Source organism: Tribolium castaneum, chromosome 3, assembly GCF_031307605.1.
Source record: "Tribolium castaneum strain GA2 chromosome 3, icTriCast1.1, whole genome shotgun sequence".
NCBI classification, from domain to species: domain Eukaryota; kingdom Metazoa; phylum Arthropoda; class Insecta; order Coleoptera; family Tenebrionidae; genus Tribolium; species Tribolium castaneum.
The window spans coordinates 24,954,463-24,968,946 of record NC_087396.1 but is presented as its reverse complement, the minus strand read 5'-3'; the positions used below and the strand labels follow the sequence as shown (position 1 = coordinate 24,968,946).

Sequence of the window (14,484 nt, the reverse complement as noted above, 5' to 3'; positions counted from 1 at the left end):
TTATGAAGTGTATTTTAGCCTGTAAGCGTTGAAAATGTCGAGGAAACTGTTGCACCTAAAGCATGGGAAAACAAGGTATTTATATTTTACTTGAAGTGAATTTTTGTGATAATTTCCACAAAAAAAAGTGTGGTTCAGTTCTAAATATTTTACAATAATTTAACTTTTTTAGGCTACATCTTCCAAGAAGGAAAATACTAAAGTACCACCTGCTGAACCAGCTGAAGTTACAAACGGAACAGATGAAAAAAAAATTACAAAACGCAATAAAGCAGAAGTGAGTATATGTTGACACCAAGTCTTTTTTGTTTTATGAAGTGTATTTTAGCCTGTAAGCGTTGAAAATGTCGAGGAAACTGTTGCACCTAAAGCATGGGAAAACAAGGTATTTATATTTTACTTGAAGTGAATTTTTGTGATAATTTCCACAAAAAAAAGTGTGGTTCAGTTCTAAATATTTTACAATAATTTAACTTTTTTAGGCTACATCTTCCAAGAAGGAAAATACTAAAGTACCACCTGCTGAACCAGCTGAAGTTACAAACGGAACAGATGAAAAAAAAATTACAAAACGCAATAAAGCAGAAGTGAGTATATGTTGCCACCAAGTCTTTTTTGTTTTATGAAGTGTATTTTAGCCTGTAAGCGTTGAAAATGTCGAGGAAACTGTTGCACCTAAAGCATGGGAAAACAAGGTATTTATATTTTACTTGAAGTGAATTTTTGTGATAATTTCCACAAAAAAAAAGTGTGGTTCAGTTCTAAATATTTTACAATAATTTAACTTTTTTAGGCTACATCTTCCAAGAAGGAAAATACTAAAGTACCACCTGCTGAACCAGCTGAAGTTACAAACGGAACAGATGAAAAAAAAATTACAAAACGCAATAAAGCAGAAGTGAGTATATGTTGACACCAAGTCTTTTTTGTTTTATGAAGTGTATTTTAGCCTGTAAGCGTTGAAAATGTCGAGGAAACTGTTGCACCTAAAGCATGGGAAAACAAGGTATTTATATTTTACTTGAAGTGAATTTTTGTGATAATTTCCACAAAAAAAAAGTGTGGTTCAGTTCTAAATATTTTACAATAATTTAACTTTTTTAGGCTACATCTTCCAAGAAGGAAAATACTAAAGTACCACCTGCTGAACCAGCTGAAGTTACAAACGGAACAGATGAAAAAAAAATTACAAAACGCAATAAAGCAGAAGTGAGTATATGTTGCCACCAAGTCTTTTTTGTTTTATGAAGTGTATTTTAGCCTGTAAGCGTTGAAAATGTCGAGGAATCTGTTGCACCTAAAGCATGGGAAAACAAGGTATTTATATTTTACTTGAAGTGAATTTTTGTGATAATTTCCACAAAAAAAAAGTGTGCTTCAGTTCTAAATATTTTACAATAATTTAACTTTTTTAGGCTACATCTTCCAAGAAGGAAAATACTAAAGTACCACCTGCTGAACCAGCTGAAGTTACAAACGGAACAGATGAAAAAAAAATTACAAAACGCAATAAAGCAGAAGTGAGTATATGTTGACACCAAGTCTTTTTTGTTTTATGAAGTGTATTTTAGCCTGTAAGCGTTGAAAATGTCGAGGAAACTGTTGCACCTAAAGCATGGGAAAACAAGGTATTTATATTTTACTTGAAGTGAATTTTTGTGATAATTTCCACAAAAAAAACGTGTGGTTCAGTTCTAAATATTTTACAATAATTTAACTTTTTTAGGCTACATCTTCCAAGAAGGAAAATACTAAAGTACCACCTGCTGAACCAGCTGAAGTTACAAACGGAACAGATGAAAAAAAAATTACAAAACGCAATAAAGCAGAAGTGAGTATATGTTGCCACCAAGTCTTTTTTGTTTTATGAAGTGTATTTTAGCCTGTAAGCGTTGAAAATGTCGAGGAAACTGTTGCACCTAAAGCATGGGAAAACAAGGTATTTATATTTTACTTGAAGTGAATTTTTGTGATAATTTCCACAAAAAAAAAGTGTGGTTCAGTTCTAAATATTTTACAATAATTTAACTTTTTTAGGCTACATCTTCCAAGAAGGAAAATACTAAAGTACCACCTGCTGAACCAGCTGAAGTTACAAACGGAACAGATGAAAAAAAAATTACAAAACGCAATAAAGCAGAAGTGAGTATATGTTGACACCAAGTCTTTTTTGTTTTATGAAGTGTATTTTAGCCTGTAAGCGTTGAAAATGTCGAGGAAACTGTTGCACCTAAAGCATGGGAAAACAAGGTATTTATATTTTACTTGAAGTGAATTTTTGTGATAATTTCCACAAAAAAAAAGTGTGGTTCAGTTCTAAATATTTTACAATAATTTAACTTTTTTAGGCTACATCTTCCAAGAAGGAAAATACTAAAGTACCACCTGCTGAACCAGCTGAAGTTACAAACGGAACAGATGAAAAAAAAATTACAAAACGCAATAAAGCAGAAGTGAGTATATGTTGACACCAAGTCTTTTTTGTTTTATGAAGTGTATTTTAGCCTGTAAGCGTTGAAAATGTCGAGGAAACTGTTGCACCTAAAGCATGGGAAAACAAGGTATTTATATTTTACTTGAAGTGAATTTTTGTGATAATTTCCACAAAAAAAACGTGTGGTTCAGTTCTAAATATTTTACAATAATTTAACTTTTTTAGGCTACATCTTCCAAGAAGGAAAATACTAAAGTACCACCTGCTGAACCAGCTGAAGTTACAAACGGAACAGATGAAAAAAAAATTACAAAACGCAATAAAGCAGAAGTGAGTATATGTTGCCACCAAGTCTTTTTTGTTTTATGAAGTGTATTTTAGCCTGTAAGCGTTGAAAATGTCGAGGAAACTGTTGCACCTAAAGCATGGGAAAACAAGGTATTTATATTTTACTTGAAGTGAATTTTTGTGATAATTTCCACAAAAAAAAAGTGTGGTTCAGTTCTAAATATTTTACAATAATTTAACTTTTTTAGGCTACATCTTCCAAGAAGGAAAATACTAAAGTACCACCTGCTGAAGCAGCTGAAGTTACAAACGGAACAGATGAAAAAAAAATTACAAAACGCAATAAAGCAGAAGTGAGTATATTGCCACCAAGTTTTAATTGTTTTACAAATTAAGATCTGTTCTAGCCCGTAAGTGCTGAAAGTAAGGAGGAACCTAAGGCAGAGAAAACTAAGGTATTTTATTTTTCACTTGTAATAGAATTTGAAGAATAACACAAAACTTTATAGGGTAAAACTGCCAAGAAGGCAGACAGTGGAAATAAAGAAGAAACCCAAGTGGAAGAAGCGAAAAAACCTCAAACACGCACAGGTCTTGCTACTAAGAGAGAGTTTGTACCAAAGGGGCCTAAAAATTCGACAGTAACTAATTGGGAAAATATAAATTTCAAATGCACTACGAAATCCCCGAAAGGAAAAGCTCCCAACTTTCATATCACTACGTGGAATGTAGACGGATTAAGAAGCTGGTTAAAGAAGGGATGCCTTGATATCTTGAAGTATGACAAACCAGATATACTTTGTATTCAAGAGACTAAGTGCGCTGTATATAAATTACCAGAAGAAGTCAAGACTATAGAAGGTTACGAAACATTGTGGTGCTGTAGCGATAAAGATGGCTATGCAGGTGTAGGCATTATGGTTAAAGATAAACCACTTAATGTTATTTATGGGATTGACTCTAAAGAACATGATACAGAGGGCAGATGTATCACTGTGGAGTATGAAACTTTCTTTGTAGTCAACGTATATGTCCCCCATGCAGGTAAATGTTTAATTTTTTTTTATCTGGAGAGAATTTATTTAGTAAAAGACTCACTACTTTTATTGAAAAAAAAATACAACGCTTTTTAACCAATGTGTTGATTTTTGAAATCTGTTGAATCTTAAATGAGCTGTGTTCTTTAAACCAAGTGTTAATTGGTCCCATATTTGTTCAGTAAATTGTAAATAAAAAAGTTGGAGTTATGTGGATAGCCAATCATAAAATAGCGAAAAATTATTGAAAATGTGAGAATTTCTGACCCGACGTCAGCAATGTTTCTTTTTGGATCAGCCAGTCACAGAACAAGAGATAGAAAACTTGCCAACAAAGGTAGCTTGAACTTTTTGGCTATAAAAATTCTAATGTGTTCTAGGTTCTAATTACCAAATTATCTTTTTTTTTATAAGTGTATTTAATACTTTTTGTGTAAAATTTCGAGAAAATTGTCTCTAGTGCATTTTTAATACCAAAAATGTCAGGAAATGTGTTTACTCCAAGGTTTAAATGTCTTTGGCCTATAAAATGCGGTGATTTTTGCCTTATTTCTGACGAAATTCTTTGAAATAGTTTCGTATTTAGTCGATTATATTTCTTAAAAACTTAATGACTGGAATGTCTGGAAGTAAAATAAAATTTGTGGAATTGGAATAAAAAAACATTCGGAACAAAAAAAAAAACATCAAACGAAACTAATAACTTATCTTCATGCAGTTTGATACAACTATTTGATTTTACTTATAAATTTTAAAGATATTTTAATTGAAAAACTAGGCTGCTGACTTTTCCGATTTGTGAATTTTTAGAAGACAATAAAAGTTTAGGAACAATTGAATTTAGTATGATTTTTGTGAAATCTCGTAAAATACTTGTTGAAACAATAAAAAAGGCAATAATTATTTATGTTGACCTAAACCACAGTTGTCCAACTTTTTTTCTAGTTTTTAGAACGTGTTTACACCAAGGATTATACTAACCGCTTGAAAAAAGGCGAAATATTGTCATAATCAAATAAATTCAGTGGTTTTCCGCTACTTTTAGCCACATTTCGCGAACTTTTTAGTACAAAATTTTTGAACTAATTTAATAATTTTTCTCCTCAATCTGAGTTATATATTATTCGTCAATAATTTGTTGATCCGAATTGTTTTGGAACAACAGGTCTTCTAAGTAGATTTTTGACTTATGTTCAGATTTTTCTTAATTTTTAGAAGGCGCTTATACTAAGGATTAAGTAAAAGTCCTTGGCCTTCATTTTTGACATATGTTCAGATTTTTCTTAATTTTTAGAATGCCCTTATACTAAGGATTAAGTAAAAGTCCGTGGCCTTCTTACTCGAAAATACAAAAACCCTTCATTTTAAACATTAATTTTATTTTTGCTTACGTTGCGCATTAGATTTATATTTTAATTTATAAAAAAAATAAATAAACAAAAAATAACAATAAAAAACAGAGTTGATTTAACATTGTGTCAATTCGTAATAAAATACAGCCACATTTTTTGGTTCTTCGAGCCGGATATCTTACGATTTGTCATTGAAATTGACATTTGTCATTGACAATGCTTTGTTTATGATTAACTGTGGACTGTATTTTATGATGAATTGATGCATTGTTCAATCAAACTATTTTTTTTTTAACTGATAATGTTACTACAAGATGGTATCATTTTATAAATGAAAATATAAGTCGAGTGAGCAACACATTTTTGAGGAAACTCTTCCAAATACTGGCGTTTTTGCCTGATAAACTTGATAGAACGTTCGAAAAAAATTATTCACCTTTAAACACAAAAAAAGGCAAACATAACACAATTTTCGAATACTTTTCGGTGTATTTTTGCCGATATTTTTCAAAACATTTGCCTGACAGGGCCAAAAACATGCTAAATCCCTTGTAAAAAGGTAAAATGATGCCATGATCATTTGATCAAACAAATTTAGTTGTTTTTTGTCAGTTTTAGCAAAATCTCGCGGTTTTTTTTAATAAAAACGTCTTTATTTTTCGCTTAAGGAAAGAGAAAAAAGTATTCTATTTTTGAATTAATGTAATAATAATTTTTCGCCTCATTCTGATTGTATGCTTCACAATTTTTATTTAAAGTATTTTTCCTAGCTCTTACTTAAATATTTTGAACAATCTTGAACAACCTTCTCACGGGTTGATGCAACGTTTTTTACAGTAATTTGTTTCAAAATTTCAAATATCTCCTCCAAATTTTAATTTAAAGGCTTACGCGTATTTGAATCGACCAAGTCTCAAATATTTTATTTAAAAGCTTTTGTATGAGAGATTTATCGAAGATGTGACGTAAAGAATAATGTATTTGGTACATTTCTCTTAAATTAGTTTGTATGTTACTATCGTCTTAAGTTAACCAAAGGCATTGTTTTTGTTTTTTAAATAAAAGTTTGATGTGTCGGGTTTGTATCGAATTTATATTCATTATTTTCACACCAACGATCGAACAGTAAGTAATTCATTCGCATTTATTAACAGGTCGAAATTTAGTCACCTTGCCAAAACGTTTAGATTGGAACGAACAATTCGAGAAGTTTATTAAAAATTTGGACTCCCAAAAACCAGTCATAATTTGTGGGGATATGAACGTGGCACACAAAGAGATTGACTTGGCTAATCCCAAAACCAACACCAATAGTGCTGGGTTTTCAGTGGAGGAACGTGACGGCATGACTGCTTTTCTTGGAAACGGTTATGTTGATATTTATCGCCACTTATATCCCGAGAAGGAAAAAGCTTACACTTTCTGGATCTACATGAGAAATGCCAGACCTAACAACGTTGGATGGTAAAATAATAATACTGTGCGATATCTAGTTTTAATATTAAATTTTTCAGGCGCTTGGATTATTTCTTAGTCTCCCAAAGATTTGTGGACAACGTTTGCGATAACATAATACATAGTGATGTTATGGGGTCAGACCATTGCCCCCTTTCACTCCACATCCAGATTTAAGTGTTTGGGCCAACTCTCTGTCTTGTAGTGCCCCAACTTCTTTCAATAATTGTTTCTTCTCTTCAAAATAGTTTTTGAACCACTCGATATGTTCCCGTTTGGCGTCAACTGTCAAGTATGGATTTTTCGAAAGTCCGACACAGACCAACTCCATGAAATGCCTCAAGGGCCCCTTTTGAGGACACCAAGGCTCTAAATACTTCTCAAGAAACACGTGCTCGGTAAAGTAAACTTTCTTTTCCTCATCAAGCCCTAAAATTATAAATATGACACGATACTTAACAAATTAGGCGCAACCTTGTTCGTTATCAATGGGAAATTTCCATATTTTCCCCTGTTCGGTCCACAAGATCATCTGTTGGAAATAATTGCTAGGAGGGTGAGTAACAGCCAGCTTTAAATCCCTCTGGTATAACTCGTTCCAAGTTTTGTTTTCAACGCCCTAAACACTAAATTAGACGCTTTGCCCTCTTCAGACGTCTTTAAAAGCTTCATCAATAATTCTGTCTCGGTTTGCTTCACATCTCCTCCCAACGTCTCTGCTACGTCCTTTACAACTCTGGTCATTTGTGTCTCTGCAACAAAATTGTTTTTGCAACAAACCAGAAGTTTTTAATTCTGTTCACCACTAAGTTTTTTCAAAACAGCATACTCAGATTGATTTCTTATAGAAACTTTTCTTATTTTTTTCTTTTTGAATTCAAATTGAAATATTCAAATATTTGATCTTCATGCGCCTTTTATACTTTGTTGACAACTTTATTGAAGAGGATGTTAATAATTACTTTTTCTGTTTGTGCTAATGCGACATTCTCGTTTCTATTTTTTCGACCAAACCCGGAGCCGCTCCGGGCAACGGTTCCGGCTACAGAGGCGATCAAAGTTTTTCACTAAAAAAATTCATAAAAAAAAACTAAAAGTCGTAGAGCATTGCGGTTTGTTCGATTGAATTCTACGGCTCATTTTACATATTATATCGATTTTTCACAAGAATTAGAAATTTAAAATTTTTTGCCTAAATTTAGGGTGGCCATTTGTCTTAGTGAAAAATTTTATTCATTAAAAAAATTCATAACTCGAATAAAAGTCGTAGAGCAGTGCGGTTTGTTCCGTTGGATTCAGCGGCTTTTTTTCTCTATTATACTAATTTTTCACGCAATTTAAAATTTTCAATTTTTTTGCTCAAATTTCACCTTCAAAGAGGTGAAAAAAAATATTTTTTTTAAACTCACTCCAGTAGATTTTTATGGACTCTACATGTCTTAACAACCCACAAAAGTTGTTAGAAGTCCACAAAAAGTCCATATGTTCGATTTTTTGATGTTTGATTTTTTCAATTTTCGTCGCAGTTTTTGTCGATTTTGGGTACCCGGAACATTTCTCGAGCAATAGCTCCGGAACTATTCGAGATAACCCCATGAAGTGTAGCATCGTTGGAAAGCCCTTTTAATGATCTATCATTTGCAAAAAAGATTATTGTTGTCCGACTTATAGTTTTCGAGAGAATGCAAATAAAAGCGAAAATTAGATCATATACTCAAAAATTCATAACTAAAAAACTATTAGGAATTTGGCAATTTTCTTGATGCCAATCGATTCCCCGGATTATTTTGCATAGGTATGGATCAAAATAGTTCCACTTTTTAGAATAGTTTAGCCGTAAATGAGAAAATAAAAAAAATAAAAAAAATTTTACACCCCCCCGTTAGAAATTTTTAAAAATTTTTAAAGTGTCTCAAAATCAAATGAAACCGATTCTATCTTATAGATTTTGATGTGCTCTTTCCGATCTAAAAAAGCGTTTTCTTCTAGCTTTTTTAATTTGGGCGTAATCGGCGTTTGAAAATTGAAAATTTTTTTGGCGAGAAATCGCTTTGAGTCCTATGCCATTTTGTAGAGTTTTTTATTCCGGTTATTCTCCATTTTTCCGTTTCTCGATAACTCTAATAGTTTCGCCGTAATTTTTTTTTCACCTCTTTGAAGGTAAGTGTATTACTCAGGAAATTTTAGCAAAAAAACTGAAAATTTTAAATCTCGTGAAAAGTTGGTATAACACAGAAAATGAGCCGCTGAATTCAATGGAACAAACCGCATTGCTCTACGACTTTTAGTTTTCGAGTTATGAATTTTTTTGTTGAATAAAACTTTTCACAAAAAATTTTAAATTTTTAATTTTTGTGAAAAATTGATATAATATGTAGAATGAGCTGTAGAATTCAATGGAACAAACCGCAGTGCTCTACAACTTTTAGTTTTTTTTTTTGAATTTTTTTAATGAAAATCCAAATCTGCCAGAATCAGATCACTACGACTAACCGTTCAGAAGATATCGGCAAAAATAGAGAAAACTTTACAAATTGATTCAACTAAATTTTTATCATTGACAAGCAATTTTTTGGAGTTATTTTCTTATGATTAAGTGTTTCTAACGTAGAATGACCGGCGGAATCTAAATCTGCAAGAATCGGATCACTACGACTAACCTTTCAGAAGATATCGGGAAAAATATAGAAAACTTTACAAATTGATTCAACAAAATTTTCATCATTGACAAGCAATTTTTTGGAGTTATTTTCTTATGATTAAGTGTTTCTAACGTAGAATGACCGGCGGAATCTAAATCTGCAAGAATCGGATCACTACGACTAACCTTTCAGAAGATATCGGGAAAAATATAGAAAACTTTACAAATTGATTCAACAAAATTTTCATCATTGACAAGCAATTTTTTGGAGTTATTTTCTTATGATTAAGTGTAAGATGATGAAGATGATGGTTGTGGTGTTTCTTGTCGTTTCTCACGTATGTTTTCGTTTATATACTGCATTCGTTTTGGATTAACAATAAACGCACGTGGTACGTTGATTTTAGATAAAATTTGTGAAAAATTTTTCCAACCAGTCGGTTCAGCAGACAGTCTACTACTACTAGTACCACTTTTCATAAGGTCAATGATTATAATTAATTATATTTGAATCAGGAATTGTTTTACCGTCGTAAATAACGTTACCAACTTCGTTCCATGCAACACCATTGCTTGTTATATAATCAACTAAAACACTAGCCTTAGCTTGTAAAGTTTTCGGTAACGATTTTAGAAAATTTTTGTTAAGATGATCGGCTGCTATTAACTTATTATTTTCAACATCAACATTTTCTTTTTCACCTGTTTCAATCATTGGTATTGTTACAGGTTCACGAAATCGATTTATCACTTTTAAATATCTTTGAAGAACTTGATTGTACAACGTCCATTTCTCGTTGTCGTCAATGTGTTTCAGTTCTATAATTCTTCACATTTCACGATCCAAATCATTTATGATGTTTGGTTGATTGCTGGTACCACTTTGCATACGTTCAAATACACCTGGATCAACCATTATCATTTTCTTAGCATGCTCCATTATCGTTATTTACGAAATAAATGACCCAATACACCCGATATTATTGGCGCTAACAATAACGGTAAGAAGGCACCACCTTTTTGAACAATCAACTTTTTCTTTTGCTGAACAGACAATTTTCGATTAACTAAATCCCTCAACACTTTTTTATGTTTTTTTAGTTTACTTTTTTGTACGATTCAATGGAACTTTACCCAACAAAGTATTATGAGCGCATTCACAAATACAATGAACCAGATTTTTGTCCGCTGTATTTAAAATTGATTTACGATATTCAGGTGTTGTTTTATGTAAGAATTTTAAAAGATCAGCGTTTCTTGCTAACGTTCGCGACATCTCAAATACAACTGAGAAATGAATAACACGTTTTTTAAATTTATACTTTTTTCATACGTCTCTTAGGTATATATGCAAAAGTAGGTGATTCATCGGGTAAAATGTTTGTACGAATACGATAATCATCGGACGTATCCTGTTTTAAATCGATTAACAAATATCCATGCGGTTTCATAGTCGCATCCTTATAAGCTTCTTGAAGAAATTTTGTATTTTCTGGAAAAATCTGTCGGGCTAAAAAATTGACTTGAGCCTTGTCACGGGGGTTTTTGAAATATATAATGTAGTTTGCATTCAGTGAAATGTCTCTCTGTCCTTTGCCTTGGTGGAACAGATTTTGCGTAATATAAAAAACACTAAGATTTCGATGATGGCTACCTTTTGTAAATATATCCACAACACCACCATTTGTTTCACGCATTAAATCATCCAAAATTATTAACGTCGGCTTTAAACCATCAAATTCAGTCATATCAGGCATACCTTGACGATACTCGATTCTTAAATTACTAACAATATCATTTTTTTCATATAACGGTTGCCATTCATCATAATACTATATCACACGATCAAAACTTGTATCACACATTGATTTCAAATGATTTAAGAACTGCGTTATAAAATGTGTTTTTCCACAACCTGAAGGGCAGTGACAATAGCCGTGAACGGTGCTTTAAAACTAAAAATGTTTCCGTACTTCAATGTTTATATACATTACGTATATATAGAAGGTCTTCACGGATCAATTTAAGTACATTTATTTATATTTTTTTTATTTAAATTTCGTACCGATGTTTGAAAAGCATCCCAAACGATATAGCGACAAAAGGATTATAGGATTTGCAGCGACAATTAGTAACCTAGACAGTCGTCTGTCTGGCTGTTTTGATGAAAGAAAAGATGATTCACCGAACCATTAGAAATCTTTCTCTCAAATTTCATCCCCTACCAACATCACCACCACCACCACCACTACCACCTTCAAACCCTTTTTTCCTCATTTTCAAAGCTGACTTTCGGCGACACAAGTACCTATACATTTTTACGTGCCAAGTGTTAAATTGTGTGACAAATGTTTGGTAAGTTAATAAATAAATACAAGTCTATTTTCGCAATATGAATTTATTATTATTAGATGGACAATGTGTAATCCTGTACTCCAGAGGGGAGTACCGTCTAACATTTAGGCGGTTCACCACGTATAGAGCGTTACAGGAGGAGAATATCCTCTGCAAGTGGTGCGCCAGGCTAGAAGAAAAAGTCTGGTACAAACATATGCACATTTATAATGTAACACTCAAGTGTACGCGGTGTGAAACACCTATATTACCCCGGACACATATGGGGTGTCCTAGACGGATACATTTAGGGCGGGAAAAGGTACCCTATAATTCCCTTTTACGGAAAATTGTGTTCCCGGAATCGGACGATGACCAGTCTGAAGAAGAAAGCGGCGTCGAGGATGTAGAATGATTGTGTGGGCGATTCTTAAATATATGTTTATTTTTAATAACGTTTTTATTGAACCTCTAATAACAAGATAAAGCTGATGTGTGATTAATTTTCCGTTAATTTGTAACTAATTTTGATATATTTTAATTTTTTATTGAAACCTAGGTGTAATTCCCCGCTTAGCGACACATTCAAATTTACCGCTAAAAAAAAAGTGATTTCGAAATTGAACACTAGATGGCGCAGAGATCTGTCACATTTAAATTTCCCGCTGAAAAACTTAAACACCAGAGGGCGCCGAGATCTGTCACATTTAAATTTCCCGCTAAAATGTTTGAACACCAGAGGGCGCCAGAAAAAGTTGATGATCCAATTAATTCGTCATTAATTAATTATCGAAGGTCAATTAAAAGAGAAAGTTTGATATCAAATTTCAATTAAATTAATCGGTCGTTATCAATTTAATTGTCATTAATTATCAATTAATATGTCATTAATTAGTCATTAATTCACTAATTAATTTTTAAATGGGTCCCCCTTTCTACTTTTGGAGTTCACCATTTCCGGTTCCGATGTGGTTGGCTTGGGCGTCGCTGGTATCGGTGAGGTCAATTCCGCCGGAGGCGGAATTCTGATGAGCGGAACTCTTTTTGGTTTTCGGATTTTCGTCCGATCCCCGATGGCATCAAAAGTGCGCTTTGTAGGCACAGTTTTGTGAGGGAGTTTTGGCCTGGACCTCACTTTGAAAATGGTTTGGTTCGTTTTGAGAAAAACGCTTTTTCACGCAAGGTGGAGCGCACAACTAGCACAAGTACAAGTCGCAAAGGGTTGTCGCTAATCTGAACAGGTAAAGGTTTAAAACTTTGACTGCTTGATCGAGACTTCGAAAATTTAATTTACTTTTTTCTTCTTTAAACGTGGGGAATGTTGATTTTTTGCACAGTTGGCAACATTACCCTCTCCTCCTCTACTTGTCTTTGACAGATTGACATTTATTGTAATTCTTCACAATTGTGTTATTTCAGTGAAATTGGCATGGTTGGACGTATTACGGTAAATAATGTCCGACTCAGAAACGACCCCCAGCGATTGTAACAGCCCCCAAATTCAAGAACTGAACAACTTGCGGCACCTCCTCAAATTACAACGCGACAGGTACACCCATCTCCAAATACTATACCAAGCTGTGGCCGATTTTATATCCACTGCTGGTGCCTTGAACCCTGAACTTGCAACCAAAGTGGAAAATATTTTACATGAGCAAAGTTGCCAGCAAGTTGATGTGTTAGACAATGAATACACACAGTTACTAGGATTACGATCTTCAGGAAACAGTGAGTTAAGCTTTAACGAAGGTCGCACTCTCAGAAAAGAAATAGGGCTCATTTTGGAGCACAAATACAAGAAAGTTTGTGACGAGTTTTTGAAAGCAACTTCGCAGAATGTGAACTCAGTGGATGGTCGTGACGGTTGTGATTTCAGTGTCAGGCCTGAAGATAACACGTTGGTGGTGTTGAAGAAAAAACTGGAGGAGCAACAGCAAAAGTATTTAGAAAATGAATTAACTAAAGAGAAGATTTTGGAAGATATTGCTAAACTACGACTGGAAAAATTACCAAAAGTGTGTGATGAAAAAATAAAAGAATGTCAAATAAGGGCCCAAGTGGGCGAACTAAGAACGAAACTTGCGTGCGAGACTTCCAGAATTGACGTATTTATGGAGAGAAGCAACTCGTTGAAAGCCTGTTACGTTTGGAAAATCCACCCTGACTTAGAAGGGCGGGTCAGGGTGTAATTTTAATGCCCTTAACGGCGTCAGAGTGAACGGCTGACGTCGGAGCGTCAATGTTCCTGTTCCTTCTGTGATGTCCGCTTTTTTGTCAACCTTACAAAGAAATGTTTTTTTCTTCCTTATATGTGGCTCGGTGCGTCCCGCATTCAGTTGTGGGCAAACTTGAATGTCGCAGCCTTTTAGTGCCCACTGTCCTGAAAATGTTTCTGGTTAAAACCGTAGGTTGGTACCTTGATAACTTAGTTGGGAAAATCGTCGGAAATGCTATCCGTTAGGGCCGGATAGCCTCCTTATTTCCTTTTGCCTGCCCTAGGGGTTCCCATGTGGGCTATGGGGGCCTTAGTTTAATTGCCCATGTCATTGTTTACATTTTCTTATCTGTTTTGAATTTGAATCTAACCTGTAATTGTCAATCTTAGTTACCTTTCTAAACTCCCTAGTTTTCCTCTTATCTTCTGTTTAGCGCGTAAATTTTAAATTTTCGTTTCCGTTTCACTTTTTTTCTGAGTCTCGTTCTTTAAAACTCCGAACGGAAATCGTTCTAGCACTTTTGTCCTAGCTCCGTTGTGGGAGTCATCTCGAGTGATCAGATTTTAGATCATCTCACATTATTGTGGAGATTTGCGGTCATCGAGTGTGAAAATTTAAGTATCGTATGGAGTGATTCGTTGTGAGTGCAGCTTCACTAAGATTTTCGTGGTAAATGCTCGCACCATCGCCGTAGCCGAATAGTCGGATTCGCAGGACAAAATTCTTT

General features: G+C 33.7%; 1 protein-coding gene across 2 annotated transcripts; it reads left to right on the top strand.

Moving 5' to 3' along the window:
- The first annotated feature begins 3,499 nt into the window (after nucleotides 1-3,499).
- LOC135265762 (DNA repair nuclease APEX1-like) lies at nucleotides 3,500-11,996 on the top strand. Of its 2 annotated transcripts, XR_010333611.1 has the most exons (4): nucleotides 3,500-3,766; nucleotides 6,266-6,575; nucleotides 6,626-11,562; nucleotides 11,619-11,996. XR_010333611.1 is itself a non-coding variant. In XM_064355916.1 (3 exons), exons 1-3 carry the CDS (start codon nucleotides 3,640-3,642, stop codon nucleotides 6,741-6,743), a joined length of 555 nt encoding a protein of 184 aa, XP_064211986.1. In that variant the 5' UTR covers nucleotides 3,500-3,639; the 3' UTR covers nucleotides 6,744-11,996. The 2 variants fall into 2 exon arrangements, 1 of the variants encoding a protein (XP_064211986.1); XM_064355916.1 differs by having other exon boundaries at nucleotides 6,626-11,996.
- Nucleotides 11,997-14,484: the final 2,488 nt, after the last annotated feature.